Here is a 19,404-nt window from a genome sequence, read left to right as displayed (position 1 = left end):
GACAGACACACACACACACACATACACAGACAAGCTATATTTAACTAGCTGACGTCAGTGGACGCTTCACCTCCACATCTTTCAGTTTCTGACAGTCAACAAGTTCATTAAAAAACGCGTATTTACATCCCGTCAACCTGCCAGCTGGATATCACGTCTAACTAAACTACTATTTAAAAATGTAGCAAAACAACTAACGCTGGAAAACCGTTTCACCTTTTTCTCATGGCGGGATCCCAGTCCTCGGGTGTGGAAATGTTCTCTTTAAAAAGACGCGGACGTGGTTTTAAACCAGAAATCCCGTGTGCGCCCTGCTGCTCCGTCAGCTCGCCGTTTTTGACAGCAGTTCAGTTCAAATGTTGCGGCTGCGGCGTCCTGCCTTCTCATTGGTTACAGTCTGTTGTCACGTGATCGCACAGGGGGCGTGGGTCCGTCTGCGCCTGCGCACTGCTGCTCCAACGTCACTGCGCGTTCACGTACAATGACGCCATCCTGGTCTGTCTTTTGTTTTTTTACTTTGTCATTTTGACCTATCTGGCGGTTAAACATTTTTCTTTGGTTTAATATCAGGGTGGAGATGGACTGGAAAGGTGTTTCCGTGCAACACAAATGAAAATTAAAACAGGAAATTCAGAAGAGAAACGATCCTGTTTATGGTAAATGTCTTTTTTTTTTTTTTTTTAATTGTCATCGGCAACTTCAGATTATGCCTGAAAGCATAAGCACATGTTCTTACAATTAACACTTGATTTACAGGCAGCGTGTAGAACAAATCTGGCACTAAATGACATTACAAAGCAGACTGGGCATTTGGTACATAATGAAAATATGAATTAACAGTTAAATAAATGTACAGCCTGAATGTTACTCAACACAGAGTACAATATACAACATTTTCAGTCGTTCCATCCCAGACGGAACCCCCTCGGGGTGTCAGTGGTCCAGAAGCGCCTCCAACAGTCTGCCACTATTCGTAATGGCCGTCGTCACCACAATAAACTTCAGTCCTGGATTGAAGAAAGAATGAAATTGTTTTTATGAAAAATTCTAAAAACCATGATGCTGACTTGTTCTAATGCTGTATCTGCACCTCTCTCCCTGCCAAGGAAGCGCAGAGCAGCGATCTCAGAATAGGTGCAGCCCCCCAGGAACATGACCAAGATGACCCGCTGAGCGTCAGTCTTCTCACCCCCTTCTGGTCCTCCACCCCCGGCTGAAACCAAGAGAAACGGACCTTTACGCCTCTGAAGCCAGCAGATGAGGTGGTAATCAGCGCGGCTACGCTGAGTGTGGGGTTCTCACCGCCGACTGCGAACTCGTGTCTGTTGATCATGCGAGTGACCTCCTCCAGGCCCGTCCACCCGTTGCGCTCCAGCACCTGCAATCAGAAGAGCGTCCAGGACCTTCTAGGCCACCAGCGGACATCTGCAAGCCAGACCCGCTCGTCTCCACCCACCTGCTCGACCAGCCGGCAGCTCAGAGGGACGTAAGCTCCGCTGAAGATGTAGGCCATGTCTTTGGGCACTCGCAGGTCGTACTCTTCATCTGACTTCGGCACCTTCGCCGACACACAGGCGCCGTCCGTCAGTTTAATCCTGCTGCTCACCAACGTTCGAGAAAACCAAACAGCCTTACCAGCGCCAGCTTCTTACTCAGGGCTCGGAAGTTGCTCTTCTTGGCCAGAGAGGAGAAGGCATCGGTGAGTTTCCCTAAACAGGAAGAGGATGATCAGTGGAGGGAGGAGCTGCACCTGTAGCCTGAACCCATCTCACAGACCCTGGATCAGCGTCCGACCTGCTGTCTTGTCGTTCACCAGTTTGCCCACTTTGCTCTCCATGACGGTCAGCGTCTCGCCGGGCTGCTGCTCCACCAGAACCCCCAGCTGCCGCAGGTTGGCGAAGGTCAGCAGGTGCTCTACGCCGTAACTCTGGGAGGAGAGACGGAGGTGAAGAGCCACTCATTTCTCCAGAAGCTACAGGTTCACTCACCTGAAGATACTGAGATTTCAGAGCACGGTAGTCTTTGGGGAGGAGCCCTGGCGGAAGAACAGATGAAGATTAAAAGGCCTCTCCTCACCAGGAACTACCCATCCAGACCAGGAACCGACTCACCGTTCTCCGTCAGGGACAGCAGACACAGGAGCCTCAGGCTCTCAACCATCGACACCTTCAGGGGACAGAGGACAACCAGTAAACTCCAGGCCTGGCCCGGGGTCGACTGGCTTTACCAGAAGAACCAACCTGTCTGCTGATGTGCTCCTCGATGTACGCGATGGCCTCGCGAACCTCGAAACCCTCCAGCAGAGCTGCAGCATAGAAACACATGTTTAAATGTTCTAATTTCTCTTGGTTCATGTGAATCTGCCGTGAATCCTGACGGTTCCTACAGTGTTCTGTTTTCAGCAGCTCCTGGAAGTCCTGCTTCGTCTTCTTCTTCATGATCGACTCGCTCGCACCAATATCTGAAGGTTGAAGGAACAGGCCACAGTTGAAGCTGAAGTTGCGTTAAAGCTGCAGGTCTGTCCTGAGAAGAAGGGATGAACTCACGGAGGCTCAGAAGCCGATGCTCCTGTTTTAAACCCTTGAGCTCCTCAGAGACAAACGTCTTCATCTGCTGTATGTCCATTCCACGCCGTTTCTGCACATGGACACAGTGTGGCACATTCTGTACACCCCACAACACCCAAACCCCAAAACACACAAGATACGTGAGAACGATGCTCTTACGTCGTACGCGGTCTGCAGGTTCCTCGCCTTCTGGCTGAGGAAGCTGAAGACGTTGGAGAAGTGTTCATTCCTGATCTCACTGAACACCTTCAGGAGAAGACAGACAGGCCTGAGCAGCTGAGACATCAGCAAAGGCGAGACTTTCACTCGCACACGTTCACGAACCTTGTCCTCAGAGTTCAGCATGACTTTAACACTCTTATCTGAGGACGTCACCTCTGGACCAAACTCCACACTTCCTGCAGGCAGAGAACGGCATGATGAATCTTCTTGCTGTTTCTGCTTCCTGCACTTCCTGTTGGTCAGATGCACGTTTACCACATTTAATCCTGAAGATGTCGTCCACCAGTCCCTCGTAGACCACCTGAGAGCAGAGCGGGGTCACGTAGTCCACATCTACAGGAGGAGAGAGAGCGATGAGCGCCCATCCACACTCCAGAAAAGAGCAGAGACGCGGCCCACGTCACCTCGATCGACGAGGAAGACGGTCCCGATGTCTGCTCTCCGACTCTTCTGCTCCGACTCCTCCTGGAGCTCGCGCCACGACTCGTACGCCATCTGAAAGAAGCATGAAGAGTCGACCTGCACATGGAACTCTGAACTGGAAGCAGCGGTGAAGGTGAGACAGAAGCGTGCGGAGTTGATTATGAGACCTTGGCACATCTCCCCATTCCGAACACCTTGGAAAACGGTCCGTAAAGCGAGTGCAGCAGATGCAGGGCGTTCCCTGCCGTCTCCACCCAGCGCTGGTCTCCTTCCTGAACACAGAGATCACATGACCCACAACTCCACCCCACCGCTCGCCAACGCGCAGGTCTTTACCAGGAAATTTTCCCTGAAGAACTCCGGAAGCTCCATGCTGATGATGTCTTCGTCCAGAGGGAGGAGGTAGAAGTGCCACGAATCGGTGGTCACATCTAAACACGCACACACATTAACTGGCTTCAGTGTCCTGACCTACATGTAAAGGTCCCATGTGAGAGTCCCCGAGGCTGTCTCTGGTCCTGCGGCGGCTAGAAATGGCGAACTTCGGTCGTTCTGCTTCGCCATCCAGAGATCTGGAATTTGTCCCCTTATGACGTCATAAGGGGAGAGGTTACCTCCCGTTTCTCATTCTCAATTTCCCACCCCTCCCATAAAACGTTCTCTCCACCGGTCGCCATTTAAAGCTACAGGCGGTGAAGCGGCGCGTCCTGGGAAATCTCACTGTGGGACCCGATCCCAACAAGACCGATAGAAAAGCAGAAATGTTCGCGTCCGGGCACCTTTAACACGATGAAGTAATAAAATCATCTCACCTCCATAAACTCCTTCCTCCTCCAGCACGGCGTCACACACGTAGAACTGTGGGGACGAGCGGCGGGTTGACGCGTGGTTCTCACAGTATGATATAATATATTCTCTCACGTACCTTCTGTGGACAAAATATAATCTTGTATCTCCGGAATCGTCCCGCTGCTTTATCTGAATTGACCACGTCTGGTGAGCAGGCGAGAAGAAGAGAGCGTCAGGAGGACAGAAGTGACCGAGGGGGGAAAACTGGCCGCGGTTCTCCTCCACTCACCAGAAACCCACTTGACGGTGGCCACGCGCGGCCGAATGAGGAAACACAACCTGCAGAGGAACACGGCTTCAGAAGCGCTGAAGAACTCTACATGTCTGCGGATCTGAGGTGGCACCTACTGGTCTGAAGTGCTGACAATCGGCTTGTGTTCAACTTTGTAAAGTTTGTCCACTTCATGTTGCTGTAGACGAGTAGAATGAATGTGTTTGGTACCACTGATGATGATGATGATGATGATGATGAGTTGGACTCACCTTGAGCGTGGTGACGTTGGCGATGCGGTCCAGCGGACTCATCAAGTCCCCCTCGATGAACAGGTCCTTCTTTCCTGGCAGCTTTCAGTTAAAAATGGTCCTGGTTTTTATACTGAGAATACTGGTGAACACACACACACACACACACGGGTGTGGCCAGTGTCATACCTGTTCCAGCAGGTAGATGAGCTGGTCCCTCGCCAGCCTCTTGAGGAGGGAGAAATCGGGCGGGCTGGGGGCATCTCTCCAGCCGGGTTGTGCCATGGAGAGAAAAGTGGCACGGCAGACTCCTCACGCCACACCTTCACACACACACACACACCTTCACACACACACACACACACACACATATATATATACACACACACATCTGTGAAGATTCTCAGTCATCCAGGTGAATTTGTCTGAAAGTTGAGTCGTGGCAACTGGACGTTCTTTCTTTAACGTAGAGACGTTTCATTCTGCCTCCACAGAACTGTCAATCTGAGGGAAGTTGGCTTGTGACCCCCAAATTTATCCTCCAGGTTGTTTTCACCTCACTCCAAAAACTCCTCCAAAAACACCTCAGGGCCATAATCAGCTGTGTACCTTCACCTTAAGGACACTCATTTTTGGACGAGAATGTTCAAATATTGGACATAGAAGATAGGTGGTTTGAGAGAGGGAAGCTTTGCATGTGCAAATCAACAAACCCTCAACAGAGGTGGAGGCCTCAGACACAACTTCTCTCCAACCCGTAATGCTGCCCTTTCATCCACCCCCAGGAAATCAGGCCGTATTCACACGTCCACCAGGTCGGCCACATTTAACCACCCCGCTTAATGGGGGTGGGCGGAGCTGCCAGGGCGGGGCTGTCACGTCTACCCGCCCCCTCCCCCTGCGTTTGTTCCACGTAACGAGCCTCTTCAAGGCGGGATTGAGGTGAAACCAACCTGGGGGATAAATTTGGGGGTCACAAGCCAACGTCCCTCAGATTGACAGTTCTGTGGATGCAGAATGAAACGTCTCTACGTTAAAGAAAGAAAGTCCAGTTGCCACGACTCAACTTTCAGATATAAAAACACACACGTGGATTCATGTCCTGCTTCTGCTGCAGCCCTGATTATTATCACTGGAACTAAACATGTCAGACATGTCAGGATGGAAATAATTACAATTATTGCACATTTATTTCACATTGTTTGCGCTACCACTTCACTCTGTAGCTCCTGCCCCTTATTCCATTTACTACATTCATGTCTGAACCGAAGTAGCTGCTTTTAATCTCAACGTACATGCGTATAATGACAATTAAAGGCGTTCTATTCTATTCTATTGCACATGGAGAACTTTGTTCAGTTCTGTCCTGTCGTAATTATTCTTTTGGTTTGAATGGGAAGATGCATCGAGAGAGCGTAGAAATTGTCGCATCCATTAGACAACATAAAAAAATGATGCATTGGACATCTAAAATGTAGAAACACATTAACAACGTAAAAAGAAGGAGAATCTACGTACCCTGGCCGTTTATAAGAAAATGGAAAAAACACATTAAAAAGGTAAAAAGAGGGAGAATCTACGTACCCTGTTTATAGGAAGAGCAGCTCCCGTCAGAAACAGGATGTTGTTCTACTCCGGACCTTTTTTACCGCGACACGGCCGTCAGAAACATATATTTCATTACCGGAACCCGGCGCCGCGCTCCGCGTTTCGCCCCGGACCGCTTTGCGTGCGACGCCGCCGGCGCTCAGGGGACATGTAGGCGCCGCGGTCGCACCATGAGCTCCGTGTCCGGGATCCTGATGGAAACGGTCCACTTCGCCGCCGAGAAGCACCGGAACCAGCGCCGCAAAGATCCGGACGGGACTCCGTACATCAACCATCCCATAGGTGGAGATTCCTCGGCGTGTAACGCTGTTTAAATGTATATTTATAACTAAAATGACAGAAAAGCTCAACCGAAACCTGCTTCTAATTCCCGATTTATTCCAACATTCACAGCTTTTCTACTTTTCGGTCCTGTTTTATATTTAAATAAATTTACATTTACGGCGTTTACAATCAGTAGTTACAGGGACGGTCCCCCCCTGGAGACACTCAGGGTTAAGTGTCTTGCTCAGGGTCTTCTGGTTCATAGGCGAGTGTGTTACCCACTAGGCTACTACCAGCCAATAATTTAATGTTTCCCGTGTTTCTGTCTCCGCAGGAGTGGCTCGGATCTTGAGCCACGAAGGTGGAATTTCCGACCTCGAGGTTCTACAGGTGAGCTTGCTCTGTGTGTTTGTGAAGGGTTCTGGACGTGACCTTTGACCCGGTGTGGCAGGCGGCCCTGCTGCACGACACCGTGGAGGACACGGACACCACCGTGGCGGAGCTGGAGTCGCTGTTCGGACCCACGGTGGCCAGGATCGTCCAGGAGGTGACGGACGACAAGTCTCTGGCGAAGGCGGAGAGGAAGCGCCTGCAGGTGGAGCACGCGCCGCACTGCAGCCGCCAGGCCAAGCTGGTCAAGCTGGCCGACAAGCTGCACAACCTGCGCGACCTCAACCGCTGCACGCCTGCAGGTGGGTGGGGCTCGCCGCCACGCCCCGGCTCGTCCGCGCCGACCTGACCCCATCTGCTCTCTGCCGCCAGGCTGGACGCCGGAGCGGGTGCAGCAGTACTTCGAGTGGGCGGCGCGCGTGGTGAAGGGGCTGCGCGGCACCAACCAGCCGGTGGAGGAGCAGCTGGACCAGCTCTTCAAGCAGAGAGGAGTGGAGCTTTAACCACCGACTGTGTGTGAAATAAAGGGCAAATGGAACGTTATTTTAACGTGTTCTGTACAGTTTTCATTAATTAGTTCATCTCGCATACATACACACAACATACTTTAGATTTAGTCCGGCTTCTGAATTAATATTTATAACACTGAAAAGTGCATTTCAATCGGAATCCGAAAACTTATTTAATCCCGATGGAAATTGCTTATGCTATAACTGCACAGAGGGGAAGATATACAACGTACATACAAGGGATGTACAAGACATGCAACAAGTGCACAGAGAGACCAAGAGACAGTATACATTTTAAAGGTATGTAGTAATGCCTAAGGCATTGCACATTATTTAAAAGTTAATAAGTTAAGCGTCAATGAGTGAGTTATTGCACAGTAAAAAAACAGCAACAGGAGGCAGTTGAACCAGAATTGATCACTTCATCGATGGTGACATGGAAGCATGTTGTAAGGTGCTCTGGATAAGGGTGATATTGCATAAGCCCATGTTGTTTACAGCCTTACAGATAGTGAGTGTAAGACAGAGAGAGAGAGAGACACTTATTGTACCCACTAGGTTACTACTAGCGGGTAACACACTCGCCTATGAACCAGAAGACCCAGGTTCAAATCCCACTTACTACCATTGTGTCCCTGAGCAGGACACTTAACCCTGAATGTCTCCGGGGGGGGGGGACTGTCCCTGTAACTACTGATTATAAGTCGCTCTGGATAAGGGCTTCTGGTAAATGCTATAAATGTAAAAGCTGATTAATTATCATTATCTCGATCCTCAGCAAAAATCCAAACAGTTCAGTCAGTAATATTCTGTGTAAGTGCCAGAGCACGTTTTTGAATCTTACTGAGTATTTTTCACATTTAAAACAACATCCTGTCTCGGCCCCGCCCCCACTGACGTATTTCCGGCCCCGGACCGCAACGGCGAGGCTTTTATCGGGACGTCGCCGGTTTTTCTCGCTTCTTGTTCGGCCAGCCGATTGTCCAAGATGTCGGGACAGAACGCGCTAAATGCCAAGCAGCCGCCGATCCAGTCCACCGCGGGCGCGGTGCCGATCCGCAATGAGAAAGGTGAGCGACGCCGGCTAATGCTAATGCTAACTCCGTAGCCAGCGCGCCTCAAAATGCATTTTAACCACAATCGGTGACCGAAACGCCCCAGTAAAATCAGCGGCGGGATTCTAATCATCAGTTTCACGGTCAAAGTCGTCCGTGTCAACCTACACGTACACGTTGTTTTTTTTTACATTAACATTTACATTGTTTACCAGGCGCCCTTTTCCAGAGCGACTTACAGTCAGTAGCTACAGGGACAGTCCCCCCCTGGAGACACTTATAAATGGGTGGTAAGTAGCCTATCGGGTAAAACACACTCGCCTATGAACCAGAAGACCCAGGTTTAAACCCCACGTGTCCCTGAGCAGGGGGGACTGTCCCTGTAACTACTGATTGTAAGTCACTCTGGATAAGGACGTCTGGTAAATAATGTAAATGCAAACTCAGGGTTAAGTGTCTTGCTCAGGGACACAATGGTAGTAAGTGGGGTTTGAACCTGGGTCTTCTGGTTCATAGGTGAGTGTGTTACCCACCAGGTCACCACCTACCAGTCAATAAAGTGTTAAAATGCGACACGTTTAAAAATGTATTTCAAAATAAAAGTTCTAAGTGGAAAGACGGGGAATAATTTAATAGAAATGAGTTTGGCTCCTTTCTTCATCCATGTCCATCGTGACCTTTCACACTGTAGATATTAACAGGACTCCCTGCCGACTTTACTGAGGTTCGGCTCCGAGTAGTAAGATGTGAGGGTCTCACAGCTGCTGGTCCAGGTCGGGCCAGATGTTCCAGGGAAGCAGAACTAGTAATCAGAAGGTGCCACCGAGGTCCCCTCAGTGAAGGTCCCGTCCCCACATGCTGCTCCCCGGCGCCTGTCAGGGGTGACAGTTAAATACCGGGGACACAATGATCGATGATCATCTGCTCCTCTGTCCCCAGGTGAGCTGTCTATGGAGAAGGTGAAGGTGAAGCGCTATGTGTCGGGGAAACGTCCAGACTACGCTCCCATGGAGTCTTCAGATGAGGAGGAGGAAGACTTCCAGTTCGTGAAGAAGGGGAAAGACGCGGAGGTGGCGGAGCTGGAGATGGAGGAGGAGGACGTGTCCGATCCGCGCCTGAAGCGTCTCCTGAACCGCGTGTCGGAGGACGTTGAGGAGAGGTGAGGACCTCGATGCCGCGGAGCTCCGCGCTCCTGTAGAAATACTAACGTGGCGCCTGCGCCTCCGCCAGGCTCGCCCGACACCGGCAGATCGCCGAACCGGAGCTGGTGGCGGAGGCCAGCGAGGACTCGGACGAGGGGACCTGGCACCCCGAGCGGGAGGAGAGCAGCGAGGAGGAGGAGGAAGAAGAGGAGGAAGAGGTGGACGATGAGGTGAGCCGTGCGTAGGGGCATTTACTAAAAACGGGATTTAAATTTACACGTAACTGCTTTAGTCATATAATTTAACCAAAAAAACCAAGGGACTAGTATGGAATTAAGAACATTTATTTCATATGAAAAGCATGTTGTATGTAACATATTACAGAGTAAATAATTATTACAAAAAAAAAACTAATTGCAACTCTCGTCCATCCACCGGGAGGTTATGCTAATTAGCAAGGCGGGGCTAACACGGCTGGTCCGAACATGCGCGGTGAACCTGCACGCCGAGGCGGCTGTGGGGTCGTGTAGTTTATGCGGCGGCTGGGGACATCATATCTGGGCCCCAGAACGTGGAGGAGATGCCTGGGGGGGCGCCTGCGATGAACCCCATTTCTCAGACCGCGGTATCCGGGGGATACTTTATAAAATGTGCTATCGTGTGACCTCGCAGGAGATCGAGCGGCGGCGGGCCATGATGCGGCAGCGCGCGCAGGAGCGGAAGAACGAGGACATGGTGGAGGTGATGGAGGTGGAGGAGGAGGGGAAGTCCGGGGACGAGTCGGAGTCCGAGTCGGAGTACGAGGAGTACACGGACAGCGAGGACGAGGCGGAGCCCCGCCTCAAGCCCGTCTTCATCCGCAGGTGAGGCTCCGCCCCCCCGCCGCGGCTCCTCCTCTGCGGGTTCCCGCGGGTAATAACGGTCGTCCCCGGCGCCGCAGGAAGGACCGGGTGACGGTGGCGGAGCGCGAGGCGGAGGAGCAGAAGCAGAAGGAGCTGGAGGTGGAGGCCAAGCGGCAGGCGGAGGAGCGGCGGCGCTACACCCTGAAGATCGTGGAGGAGGAGGCCAAGAAGGAGTTCGAGGAGAACCGGCGCACGCTGGCGGCGCTGGACGCGCTGGACACGGACGGGGAGAACGAGGAGGAGGAGTACGAGGCGTGGAAGGTGCGCGAGCTGAAGCGCATCAAGCGAGACCGCGAGACCCGCGAGGCGTGAGTAGTCCTTTCTTCTTCTTCTGAGAAGGTCCTGCTGTGGGTTGGATGCTCTTCTGACCCTCCTCGCTGGCAGGTTCGAGAAGGAGAAGGCCGAGATCGACAGGTTCCACAACATGACGGAGGAGGAGCGCCGGGCGGAGCTCCGCAACAGCGGCAAGGTCGTCACCAACAAGTCCGTCAAGGGCAAATACAAGTTCCTGCAGAAGTACTACCACCGAGGAGCCTTCTTCATGGTGAGCGTTTCCGTTCCCTGCTGCTCTGAGGAATGACGGGGCGAGCGGGCACCACCACCACCACCACCTCTCTCTCTCTCTCTCTCTCCCCCTCGCGCTGGCAGGATGAAGAGCAGGACGTGTTCAAGAGGGACTTCAGCGCCCCGACGTTGGAGGACCACTTCAACAAAACCATCCTGCCCAAAGTCATGCAGGTCTGTAACGCTCCATCAGCAAAGCGTGGAGTCGCGTTTCACTAGAATTCACCACCTCCAACCGTCCTCCAGGTGAAGAACTTCGGCCGCTCCGGACGTACGAAGTACACGCACCTGGTGGACCAGGACACCACGTCGTTCGACTCGGCGTGGGCGCAGGAGAGCGCCCAGAACAGCAAGTTCTTCAAGCAGAAGGCCGGCGGCATGAGGGACGTGTTCGACCGGCCGTCCACGCAGAAGAGGAAGGCCTGAAGGCCAGAGGGAGCGAGGGCCACGCCTTTTTGTACATTTTGTTAATGCGGGATGGTGGAGAGCCGTCTTTTCTTCTCTCTTTTATTCCAGATGGTGCCGGTTTTGTGCTTTTTGAGTTTCAGATTCTTTTATTGACGCTGATATTAAAGGACCGTTTTCACGCCGTTTCCCCCGTGGACTTTGAGCCTATCGTCACGACTCAAATTTCAATAAGTGATATTAAAAACACCACGTGTACATATACACTACATTAAAAATTTATAAATACGTTTCAATAAGAAAATGACAGGAACGTATTTTAAACCAAAAAAAAAAAAAAACAGAAGTGAAAACCGAGCTTTATTAAAGCGTCGCTACGGGAAACTGCCTCCGTTTCACCTCCACCGCATCGGTCTGCATCTCGCCCATTTAATATGAACTGATAATGTAAAAAAAAAAAAAAAGTTCATTTGATTAATTTCCAACACACTTATTAAATCGCCGAAACAACCTTACAAGCAGCGGATCATATAGAGGTTCTCTACAGGCGTCTATCTACAGGTACTGTGGATCCAACATTTACAGTATTTACCAGACGTCCTCATCCAGAGCGACTTACAGTCAGTAGTTACAGGGACAGTCCCCCCCATGGAGACACTCAGGGTTAAGTGTCCTGCTCAGGGACACGATGGTAGTAAGTGGGGTTTGAACCTGGGTCTTCTGGTTCATAGACAAATGTAGCCAAGCGGGTAAAACTACCACCCTGACATTTTTTTATGATTTGATGGCATCACTCTAAACTAAAAAAAAAAAAAAAAAGGTAAACCGCTGTAAAAGTGGGTATTAGAAGGAAACAACAGACATTTAATCATGAAGATGGAGCAGGATGAACCCCACCCAGATCCCACCGCAATCCCAGGAACGACGGAAGCGTTGAGCGTTCTGTAAAAGTTCATTTTTATTCCGTATGAATCCATCAGTATGAGGGTGTAGCGGGCGGGTCAGGGGTCAGTTGGTCAGGGTGACCAGGGCCGCCACCACGTTGCCCATGTGTTCCCTCAGGCTGCGCTCCGCCACGGCCCGGGAAATCTCCATCTCGCCCATCTGTGGACACAGTCAGCATTCCAGAAGGTTCCACAGAGATCATGTTGGATCACGTAGGATGAGAAGGTGAAAAAAAAACACTTACAATCAGTTCCACGTCTTCCTTCTTTATTGTGACTTTGGCCAGTTCTTTCTCCCTGAAGCACATGAAGCAGCAGATGTGGTGAAGCTCTTCAAATCAAAACCACGCAACACCGGCATATTTAACCAGCAGGAACCGCCCGGAACGCGGGACTCACCGCTCCTGCTTCGCCTTCTGTTCTCTGGACCTCCGGTCCCCGATCACGGACATGGCCTGGAGAAGAACAGGAACATGGCAGAACCGGAGTTTAGAGACCTTCCAGCCCGTTTCTAACACGATGGGAGTAGATAAGGAGGAAAGGAGGAGGAAATAAAGAGGAAAACGCCGAACGGCGGCCGGACATGGCGCCACCCTCACCGTCTCCAGGTCGGAGCTCGAAATCTCCTTCTCCTCCGCGTAGTCCGTCACCCGCTCCAGGTCCGCCGCGCCGCTGTCATGTTTGCGCGGCTTCTCCGCCGGTTTCCCGGTGCAGTTCTCCTCAGCCTCCAGGTCCAGGTCCACGTCTCCCTCGGCCGCCATGCTCACCCACGATGCGGTCGGAACCAAAGCTGGGAGACGTTTCCACACGGACCGTAATAAAGGAGCACCCACAGCGACCCCTACCGGTGCCTGTTGGAATCGTCCTTCTAATTATTATAATGAGAAAAGTAACTAATCCATTATGTAATTATACAGGTTCCCAGAGTACATCCCGGAGGGGAAGTCACAATTAATCAATTATGTAACTTACAGAACCCCCAAAACTCATTAAGTGTGTTTTATAAATGGAAAATTATTAATATGTGAATGTGTGTGGGCAGCCATGGGGAAAATAGTGGTCAGAACATACTGCAAATGTATTTTATAATGAGAAAAGTCATTAATGATATCATTTCTCCAGTCCACCCAGGGGCCTCCTGCCCGAAACATCTCCCCAGGGAGGCGTCCAGGAGGCATCCCGACCAGATGCCATGAAGCACCTCAACTGGCTCCTCTTGGTGTGGAGGAGCAGCGGTTCTACTACGGAGTTACGTACCAGCAGGCTCCAGCTAGTACGATGAGCCACATTTTCCAAATAAATCGATCTCGCTCCATTGTGCAGAATCGTCTGTTTGACAGAATTAGTCAAGAACATAATCCCATGAACACCATAAATGAATTTCTCAGAATATTTGATAAATTCACGACAGTTGGTGAATTTGTGATGAAGGCTGCTTGACTAGTTGTCCCGCATGGCCCAGTGGAGCAGCGGGCAGCAGTCTGGGGGGACGGAACCGTACGGAACCTTCTGATTCCACATCCTGTGCTGCCGGGCCACCGCGGCCTCCTTGCTGTTTTATACACAGTTCTATTGTCACCAGGAGTGCTTGAACAATGTCGAGAGGACGCTGCATTTTGGGGGCGCAGCCTCTTTAGTTCTGATGCATGTGTGAATAGTTTTGGGGGAGATATGAGCTCTACATGAGTTCGGCCAAGTTATCTTATAGTTTTAAGAATGTAATTTTTGGTTCAAGAATGAAGAAAAAAAAATGTGCGGCCACCATTTTGACACCTTATTGTATTTTTGCATTTTTAGTATTTTTCCTGTATTATTTTCTACATACATTTCTGCACTGAAGGGGCTGCTTTTAATCTCATTATACATGCGTATATTGACAAGTCTATTCTGTCATATTTAATGTAATTCACTGTAAATATAAGTCAGGAATTAATAAACAAAGTAAGTTATAACACATCAGCGTGCACTGTAAATGTATTTTATAATGATATATAAAGAGTGTGTGTGTGTGTGTGTGTGTGGCCACCTGTTTGTGTTGTTAAGAGGTTTAACGTGCAGCTCTGGGTGACACATGACCTTTCCCCTTTCCTCCCAGGGATAGTGGAGGTTTTCCCGCCTCCCCAATCCCTCGACACGACCGTAATCTGCTCCCAAATCCCCTTTCCCAGAGTCTCCGTGGGCGCGCCTGCCTGGTTTGTCGGCGTGTGAGGCGTGGTGCCGGGTGCGGGTCCCACCGCTTGACGGGAGCTGAGGGCCCCGGGGTCCCCGGCCCGTCCTCGGCCGCTGCTGGTGAAGGGATGTGTCGCTGTTGTTGGGCTCAGGTAAGACCGGTAGACCGTCACCCTGTAACGTGTCGTGTGGGGGATGAGGCCGGGCGAATCCTCGCCCGTGTGTGGAGTTAAATGCAGAGCAGCTCTGTCCGACTTTCACAGCGTTCCTTAATGATCCCACAAAGCATTCTGGGTGAATAGGAGGAGGCGTGTCATTACTGTAGTTACTGTTACTCGTTCACAAAGTGTGTGACAATATGAGGCTGTGTGTGTGTGTGTGTGCGTTAGGGCTGCACGATTTGGGGAAAAAGACATATTGCGATTATTGAGATCAATATTGTGATATGCGATTGCGATATGATAAAGGGCACTTGCTTGTATATCAATGAAAAGTCGCATACAAATTACTAATAGTGAAATGTTTAATTTCAGAGTGAAACATACAAACTACTTATAACAACTTGAAATGCCCAGTGCTTTCAAAATACAATATTCTACTAAATTAAATAATCACAAAAAACTCTTTTACATTACTGTCGAACAACAAACCCTGGTAAGGCTAAACAACTGTTTTGATTATATTTGGCCATTATAAAATCCCGTATTATAGTTCTTACATTTAACCAAAACGTTGTTTGGAGGCTGACTTGAACACAGGGATGCATAGCTTTGCTAGCTTAGCCTAGCTTAGCTAAGGTTAAGACTAATAAAATGGGATTTTATAATGGCCAAAACAATTGTCCAGCCTTACCTATGAAATGTAACCCCCCGGGATCTGGTTTGGAGCGTACAGCGGTTTGTACAGCCCCAAGCAGCACAAGAGTGAGGCATTTTTATGCACTTCTCTCCATAGACATGTATATGCTTCACTCCACAGCAGAGCCTATCGCAATATGGCGCCGACGTTGACGTACGATGCAGCACGTCATGCGGCGTCTAACCATATGTCTCCGAATCGAAAGTCATGTGACCGAACACGAGACTTCAGTCAGCTCGCGAACTTTGAGAGAATGGATCGGATATGTTGCCGATTCAATCCATGTACTAATCATTTAAATCGCAGCTTTTTGCGTTCATGTAATCGCACAGACTGACATCGCGATTACGATTGCGATTAGATTGTGTGAGTGTATGTTTGCATGTGGTGTGTAAGTGTGTGAGAGTGTGGTGTTTTTAAAAAAAAAAAGAAAAAAAAGTGTGTGTGTGAGTGTGTGCGTGTAGGTGTGTGTGTGTGTGAGTGTGTGTGTGTGTGCGTGTTGACTTTACTCTGGTTTACTGAACTGTGGATGATCTTCAGGCTTCAGATTAACCTGGACAGACGTGGAGAAGAAGCGTCTGTCTGCTGTTTATCTGAATGTTGGTGGAATCGTGGCTGGTGGATGCAGCCAATTTGCATTTTAACGGCTGCTGTTCACAAAAAAAATCATCATATTATCATTTCTTCAAATGTTAAGTCCATATTTAGCTCCATTTAGCTCTTTCTGGACACGTTGTAAAGTAAAGCAGTGAATCTGCGTCCATTGATTCTCTTATTTAGCCGCTAAAGCCTCTTAACCTGAGCAGAGTTCAGCAGGGAGTTCTGGGAAACGGGGGACTAAAGCGCTGCTTTTATAGCCTGTCTGTCTGCCTGTCCCTGTCTGTCTGTCTGCATGTGTGTGTGTGTCTATCTCTGTCTCTGTCTGCATGTATGTCTGTCTGTCTGCCTGTCCCTGACTGTGTGTCTCTCTGCCTGTGTCTGTGTGTCCCTGTGTGTGTCAGTATCTGTCTGCATGTCTGTCTGCGTGTGTCTGTCTCTCTGCCTGTCCTTGACTGTCTATCAGTCTGTCTGTCTGTCTGTGGTGATACCAGAACTCTCGTTATCGCTGCTGATGTTCGTATCTGTAATATAAAAGATATAAAAATCATACAGAGAAAGTGATATCAGGTTTAGATAAAGACGTAGAATAGAGAAGAGGAATTCCACACTTTATATTAGAGACAAATGGAAAAACTGGCTATAAAAGATGGGTATAAAACACGTGAAGAACAGAAATGTGCAACTAGCTGTAGAACGAATGGACTCTGATGTGGATGACAAACATGTGAGTTGGGAACGTATTCAGGGTGATGTGGGAATACAACCGGAGAAACTAGTGGGATATGAATTTGAAGTACTTTATTTGGTGATTTTTTTTTCCTGGGAAAGACTGGTATTACCAGGAGGACCCTTAAAGAAGAAGCTCCTCCTCGGAATACTGGAAGGACACACTTAAGGAGATTTTTGATGTTGAAAGTCTGCTTAATAATCCTGTCACGGTGGCATCATCATGTTTTTTTTATTCTTTCCTTTGCTGTTAATGTTCATTGCAAATGAATTTAATAAAATGTTTTAAATGATGTGGCAGTGCTCTTCACGGTCTGAAGGAATGATCCAGGCAGCCATTAGTTATGTGTGTATGTATAGTATGCAGATTAAGTGTGTGTATATTGTGTATGCATGCTATATAGTGCACCTGGAAAGCATTCACAGCACATCACTTTTTCCACATTTTGTTATATTACAGCCTTATTCCATAATGGATTAAATAAGTTTTTTCTTCAGAAATCTACACACAACACCCCATAATGAAAATGTAAAAAAAGTTTACTTGAGGTTTTGGCAAATTAAATAATTTAAAAAAAAGTATTTCTATTGTACAAAAGTATTCACAACCTTTGCCATGAAGCTCCCCCAGTCCCCCTGGAGACACTCAGGGTTAAGTGTCTTGCTCAGGGACACGGTGGTAGTAAGTGGGATTTGAACCTGGGTCTTCTGGTCATAGGCGAGTGTGTTACCCACTAGGCTACTACCACCCAACCACACCACCCATGTGTGTATGGTGCATGTATGTTACATGTGTGTGTGTATTTATGGTGCATGCATGTTACGATTGTGTATGTATGGTGCATGCATGTTACGTGTGTATGTATCTAGTTAAGTGTGTGTGTGTGTGTGTATGGTGCATGCATGTTATGTGTGTGTGTATGTTGCGTGCATGTTACGTGTGTGTGTGTGTGTGTGTGTATGGTGCATGCATGTTGCGTGTGTGTCTGTATGGTGCATGCATGTTATGCGTGTGTGTGTGTGTGTGTAGTGCATGCATGTTATGCGTGTGTATGTATAGTGCATGCATGTTATGTGTGTCTGTATGGTGCGTGCATGTTACGTGTGTGTGTATGTATGGTGCGTGCATGTTATGTGTGTGTACATATGGTGCATGCATGTTACGTGTGTGTGTCTGTATGGTGCGTGCATGTTGTGCATGTGTGTGTATGTATGATGCGTGCATGTTACACGTGTGTGTGTGTGTGTGTATATATATATATATATGGTGCATGCATGTTACTTGTGTGCATGGTGTTACATGTGTGAGTCTGTATGGTGCGTGCATGCTACGTGTGTGTATGTATGGTACGTGCATGTTACGTGTGTGTATATATGTTGCATGCATGTTACGTGTGTGTGTCTGTATGGTGCGTGCATGTTATGCGTGTGTGTGTGTGTGTGTGTGTGTGTGTGTGTGTGTGTGTGTATGTATGGTGCATGCATGTTATGTGTGTGTGTATGGTGCGTGCATGTTACGTGTGTGTGTCTGTATGGTGCGTGCATGTTACGTGTGTGTGTGTGTGTGTGTGTGTGTATGGTGCATGCATGTTACATGTGTGTATGGTGCGTGCATGTTACATGTGTGTGTATGTATGGTGCAGGCATGTTACATGTGTGTATGTATGGTGAATGCATGTTACGTGTGTGTATATATTGTGCATGCATGTTATGTGTTTGTGTGTATGTATGGTGCGTGCATGTTACATGTGTGTATGTATGGTGTGTGCATGTTACATGTGTGTGCATGGTGCATTCGTGTTACATGTGTGTGTATGGTGCATGCATGTTATGTGTGTGTGTATGTATGGTGCATGCATGTTATGTGTGTATATGTATAGTGCGTGCATGTTACGTTTGTGTGTGTATGTATGGTGCGTGCATGTTATGGGTGTGTGTGTATGTATGGTGCGTGCATGTTACATCTGTGTATGTATGGTGCATGCCTGTTAAGTGTGTGTGTATGGTGCATTCGTGTTACATGTGTGTGTATGTATGGTGCGTGCATGATACGTGTGTGTGTGTGTGTGTATGTATGGGGCATGCATGTTACGTGTGTATGAATGGTGCGTGCATGTTACGTGTATGTGTGTGTTTATGTATGGTGCATGCATGTTACAAGTGTGTGTGTATGTATGGTGCGTGCATGTTATATGTATGGTGAGTGTCTGTCTCTGTATGTATATTGTGTGTCTATGTTCAGTGTGTGTGTTTGTGTGCCCCTCAGGGTCTGGATTAGTGTGTCAGGCAGTCATTGGGCTGAAGGTCGCAGCACAGGGAACACAACAAGGGTGGTAGTAGCCTAGTGGGTAACACACTCGCCTATGAACCAGAAGACCCGGGTTTGAATCCCACTAACTACCATCGTGTCCCTGAGCAAGACACTTAACCCTAAATTGCTCCAGGGAGACTGTCCCTGTAACTACTGATTGTAAGTCGCTTTGGATAAGGGCGTCTGGTAAATGCTGTAAAATGTAAACAACATCAACAACAACAACATTTATTTCTTATATAGCCCAAAATCACATACAGTATGTCTCAATGGGCTTAATGGGCAGGGAACACCCTGATGATCCAAGACCATCCCAACCTGGAACTACATTCAGCTGCACATCTGGAGGTCATATTGAGACCTGAACTCCTGTTCTGTTCACTCCAGGTCACTTTTGAGAGAGGCTGTTTACAGTCACCCGCCTGTGTGTGTGT

General features: G+C 49.0%; 4 protein-coding genes across 6 annotated transcripts; 2 read left to right on the top strand and 2 right to left on the bottom strand.

Moving 5' to 3' along the window:
• Window positions 1-650: 650 nt before the first annotated feature.
• vps33b (VPS33B late endosome and lysosome associated) lies at window positions 651-6,187 on the bottom strand. 3 transcript variants are annotated; one of them, XM_028968065.1, is made up of 25 exons: window positions 6,108-6,171; window positions 5,477-5,527; window positions 4,713-4,846; window positions 4,545-4,625; window positions 4,410-4,471; window positions 4,291-4,340; window positions 4,138-4,205; window positions 4,025-4,070; window positions 3,549-3,643; window positions 3,380-3,484; window positions 3,194-3,284; window positions 3,045-3,122; window positions 2,892-2,965; window positions 2,727-2,813; window positions 2,547-2,637; window positions 2,387-2,461; window positions 2,241-2,305; window positions 2,112-2,166; window positions 1,989-2,035; window positions 1,795-1,927; window positions 1,636-1,709; window positions 1,457-1,558; window positions 1,303-1,378; window positions 1,091-1,213; window positions 651-1,007 (listed from the first exon to the last, which is right to left on the bottom strand). In XM_028968065.1, the coding sequence occupies exons 3-25, from the start codon at window positions 4,806-4,808 to the stop codon at window positions 934-936; spliced, it is 1,848 nt and encodes a 615-aa protein (XP_028823898.1). In that variant the 5' UTR covers window positions 4,809-4,846; window positions 5,477-5,527; window positions 6,108-6,171; the 3' UTR covers window positions 651-933. The 3 variants fall into 3 exon arrangements, with proteins under 3 accessions (XP_028823898.1, XP_028823897.1, XP_028823895.1); XM_028968064.1 differs by lacking the exon at window positions 5,477-5,527 and having other exon boundaries at window positions 6,108-6,187; XM_028968062.1 differs by lacking the exon at window positions 5,477-5,527 and having other exon boundaries at window positions 4,713-4,866; window positions 6,108-6,182.
• A 49-nt stretch (window positions 6,188-6,236) lies between these two features.
• Window positions 6,237-7,328, top strand: hddc3 (HD domain containing 3). Its single transcript, XM_028968066.1, has 4 exons — window positions 6,237-6,413; window positions 6,730-6,785; window positions 6,847-7,087; window positions 7,158-7,328. The coding sequence occupies exons 1-4, from the start codon at window positions 6,302-6,304 to the stop codon at window positions 7,286-7,288; spliced, it is 540 nt and encodes a 179-aa protein (XP_028823899.1). The 5' UTR covers window positions 6,237-6,301; the 3' UTR covers window positions 7,289-7,328.
• An 850-nt stretch (window positions 7,329-8,178) lies between these two features.
• mfap1 (microfibril associated protein 1) lies at window positions 8,179-11,550 on the top strand. Its single transcript, XM_028968020.1, has 8 exons — window positions 8,179-8,364; window positions 9,289-9,508; window positions 9,580-9,721; window positions 10,164-10,354; window positions 10,432-10,701; window positions 10,778-10,937; window positions 11,042-11,131; window positions 11,204-11,550. Exons 1-8 carry the CDS (start codon window positions 8,283-8,285, stop codon window positions 11,381-11,383), a joined length of 1,335 nt encoding a protein of 444 aa, XP_028823853.1. The 5' UTR covers window positions 8,179-8,282; the 3' UTR covers window positions 11,384-11,550.
• A 752-nt stretch (window positions 11,551-12,302) lies between these two features.
• hypk (huntingtin interacting protein K) lies at window positions 12,303-13,119 on the bottom strand. The gene is made up of 4 exons (XM_028968021.1): window positions 12,906-13,119; window positions 12,706-12,761; window positions 12,552-12,603; window positions 12,303-12,466 (listed from the first exon to the last, which is right to left on the bottom strand). The coding sequence occupies exons 1-4, from the start codon at window positions 13,065-13,067 to the stop codon at window positions 12,371-12,373; spliced, it is 366 nt and encodes a 121-aa protein (XP_028823854.1). The 5' UTR covers window positions 13,068-13,119; the 3' UTR covers window positions 12,303-12,370.
• Window positions 13,120-19,404: the final 6,285 nt, after the last annotated feature.

Source organism: Denticeps clupeoides, unplaced genomic scaffold (assembly GCF_900700375.1).
Source record: "Denticeps clupeoides unplaced genomic scaffold, fDenClu1.1, whole genome shotgun sequence".
NCBI lineage: Eukaryota > Metazoa > Chordata > Actinopteri > Clupeiformes > Denticipitidae > Denticeps > Denticeps clupeoides.
Note: the sequence above shows the minus strand (reverse complement) of the source record. Positions and strands in the feature narration are given on the sequence as shown.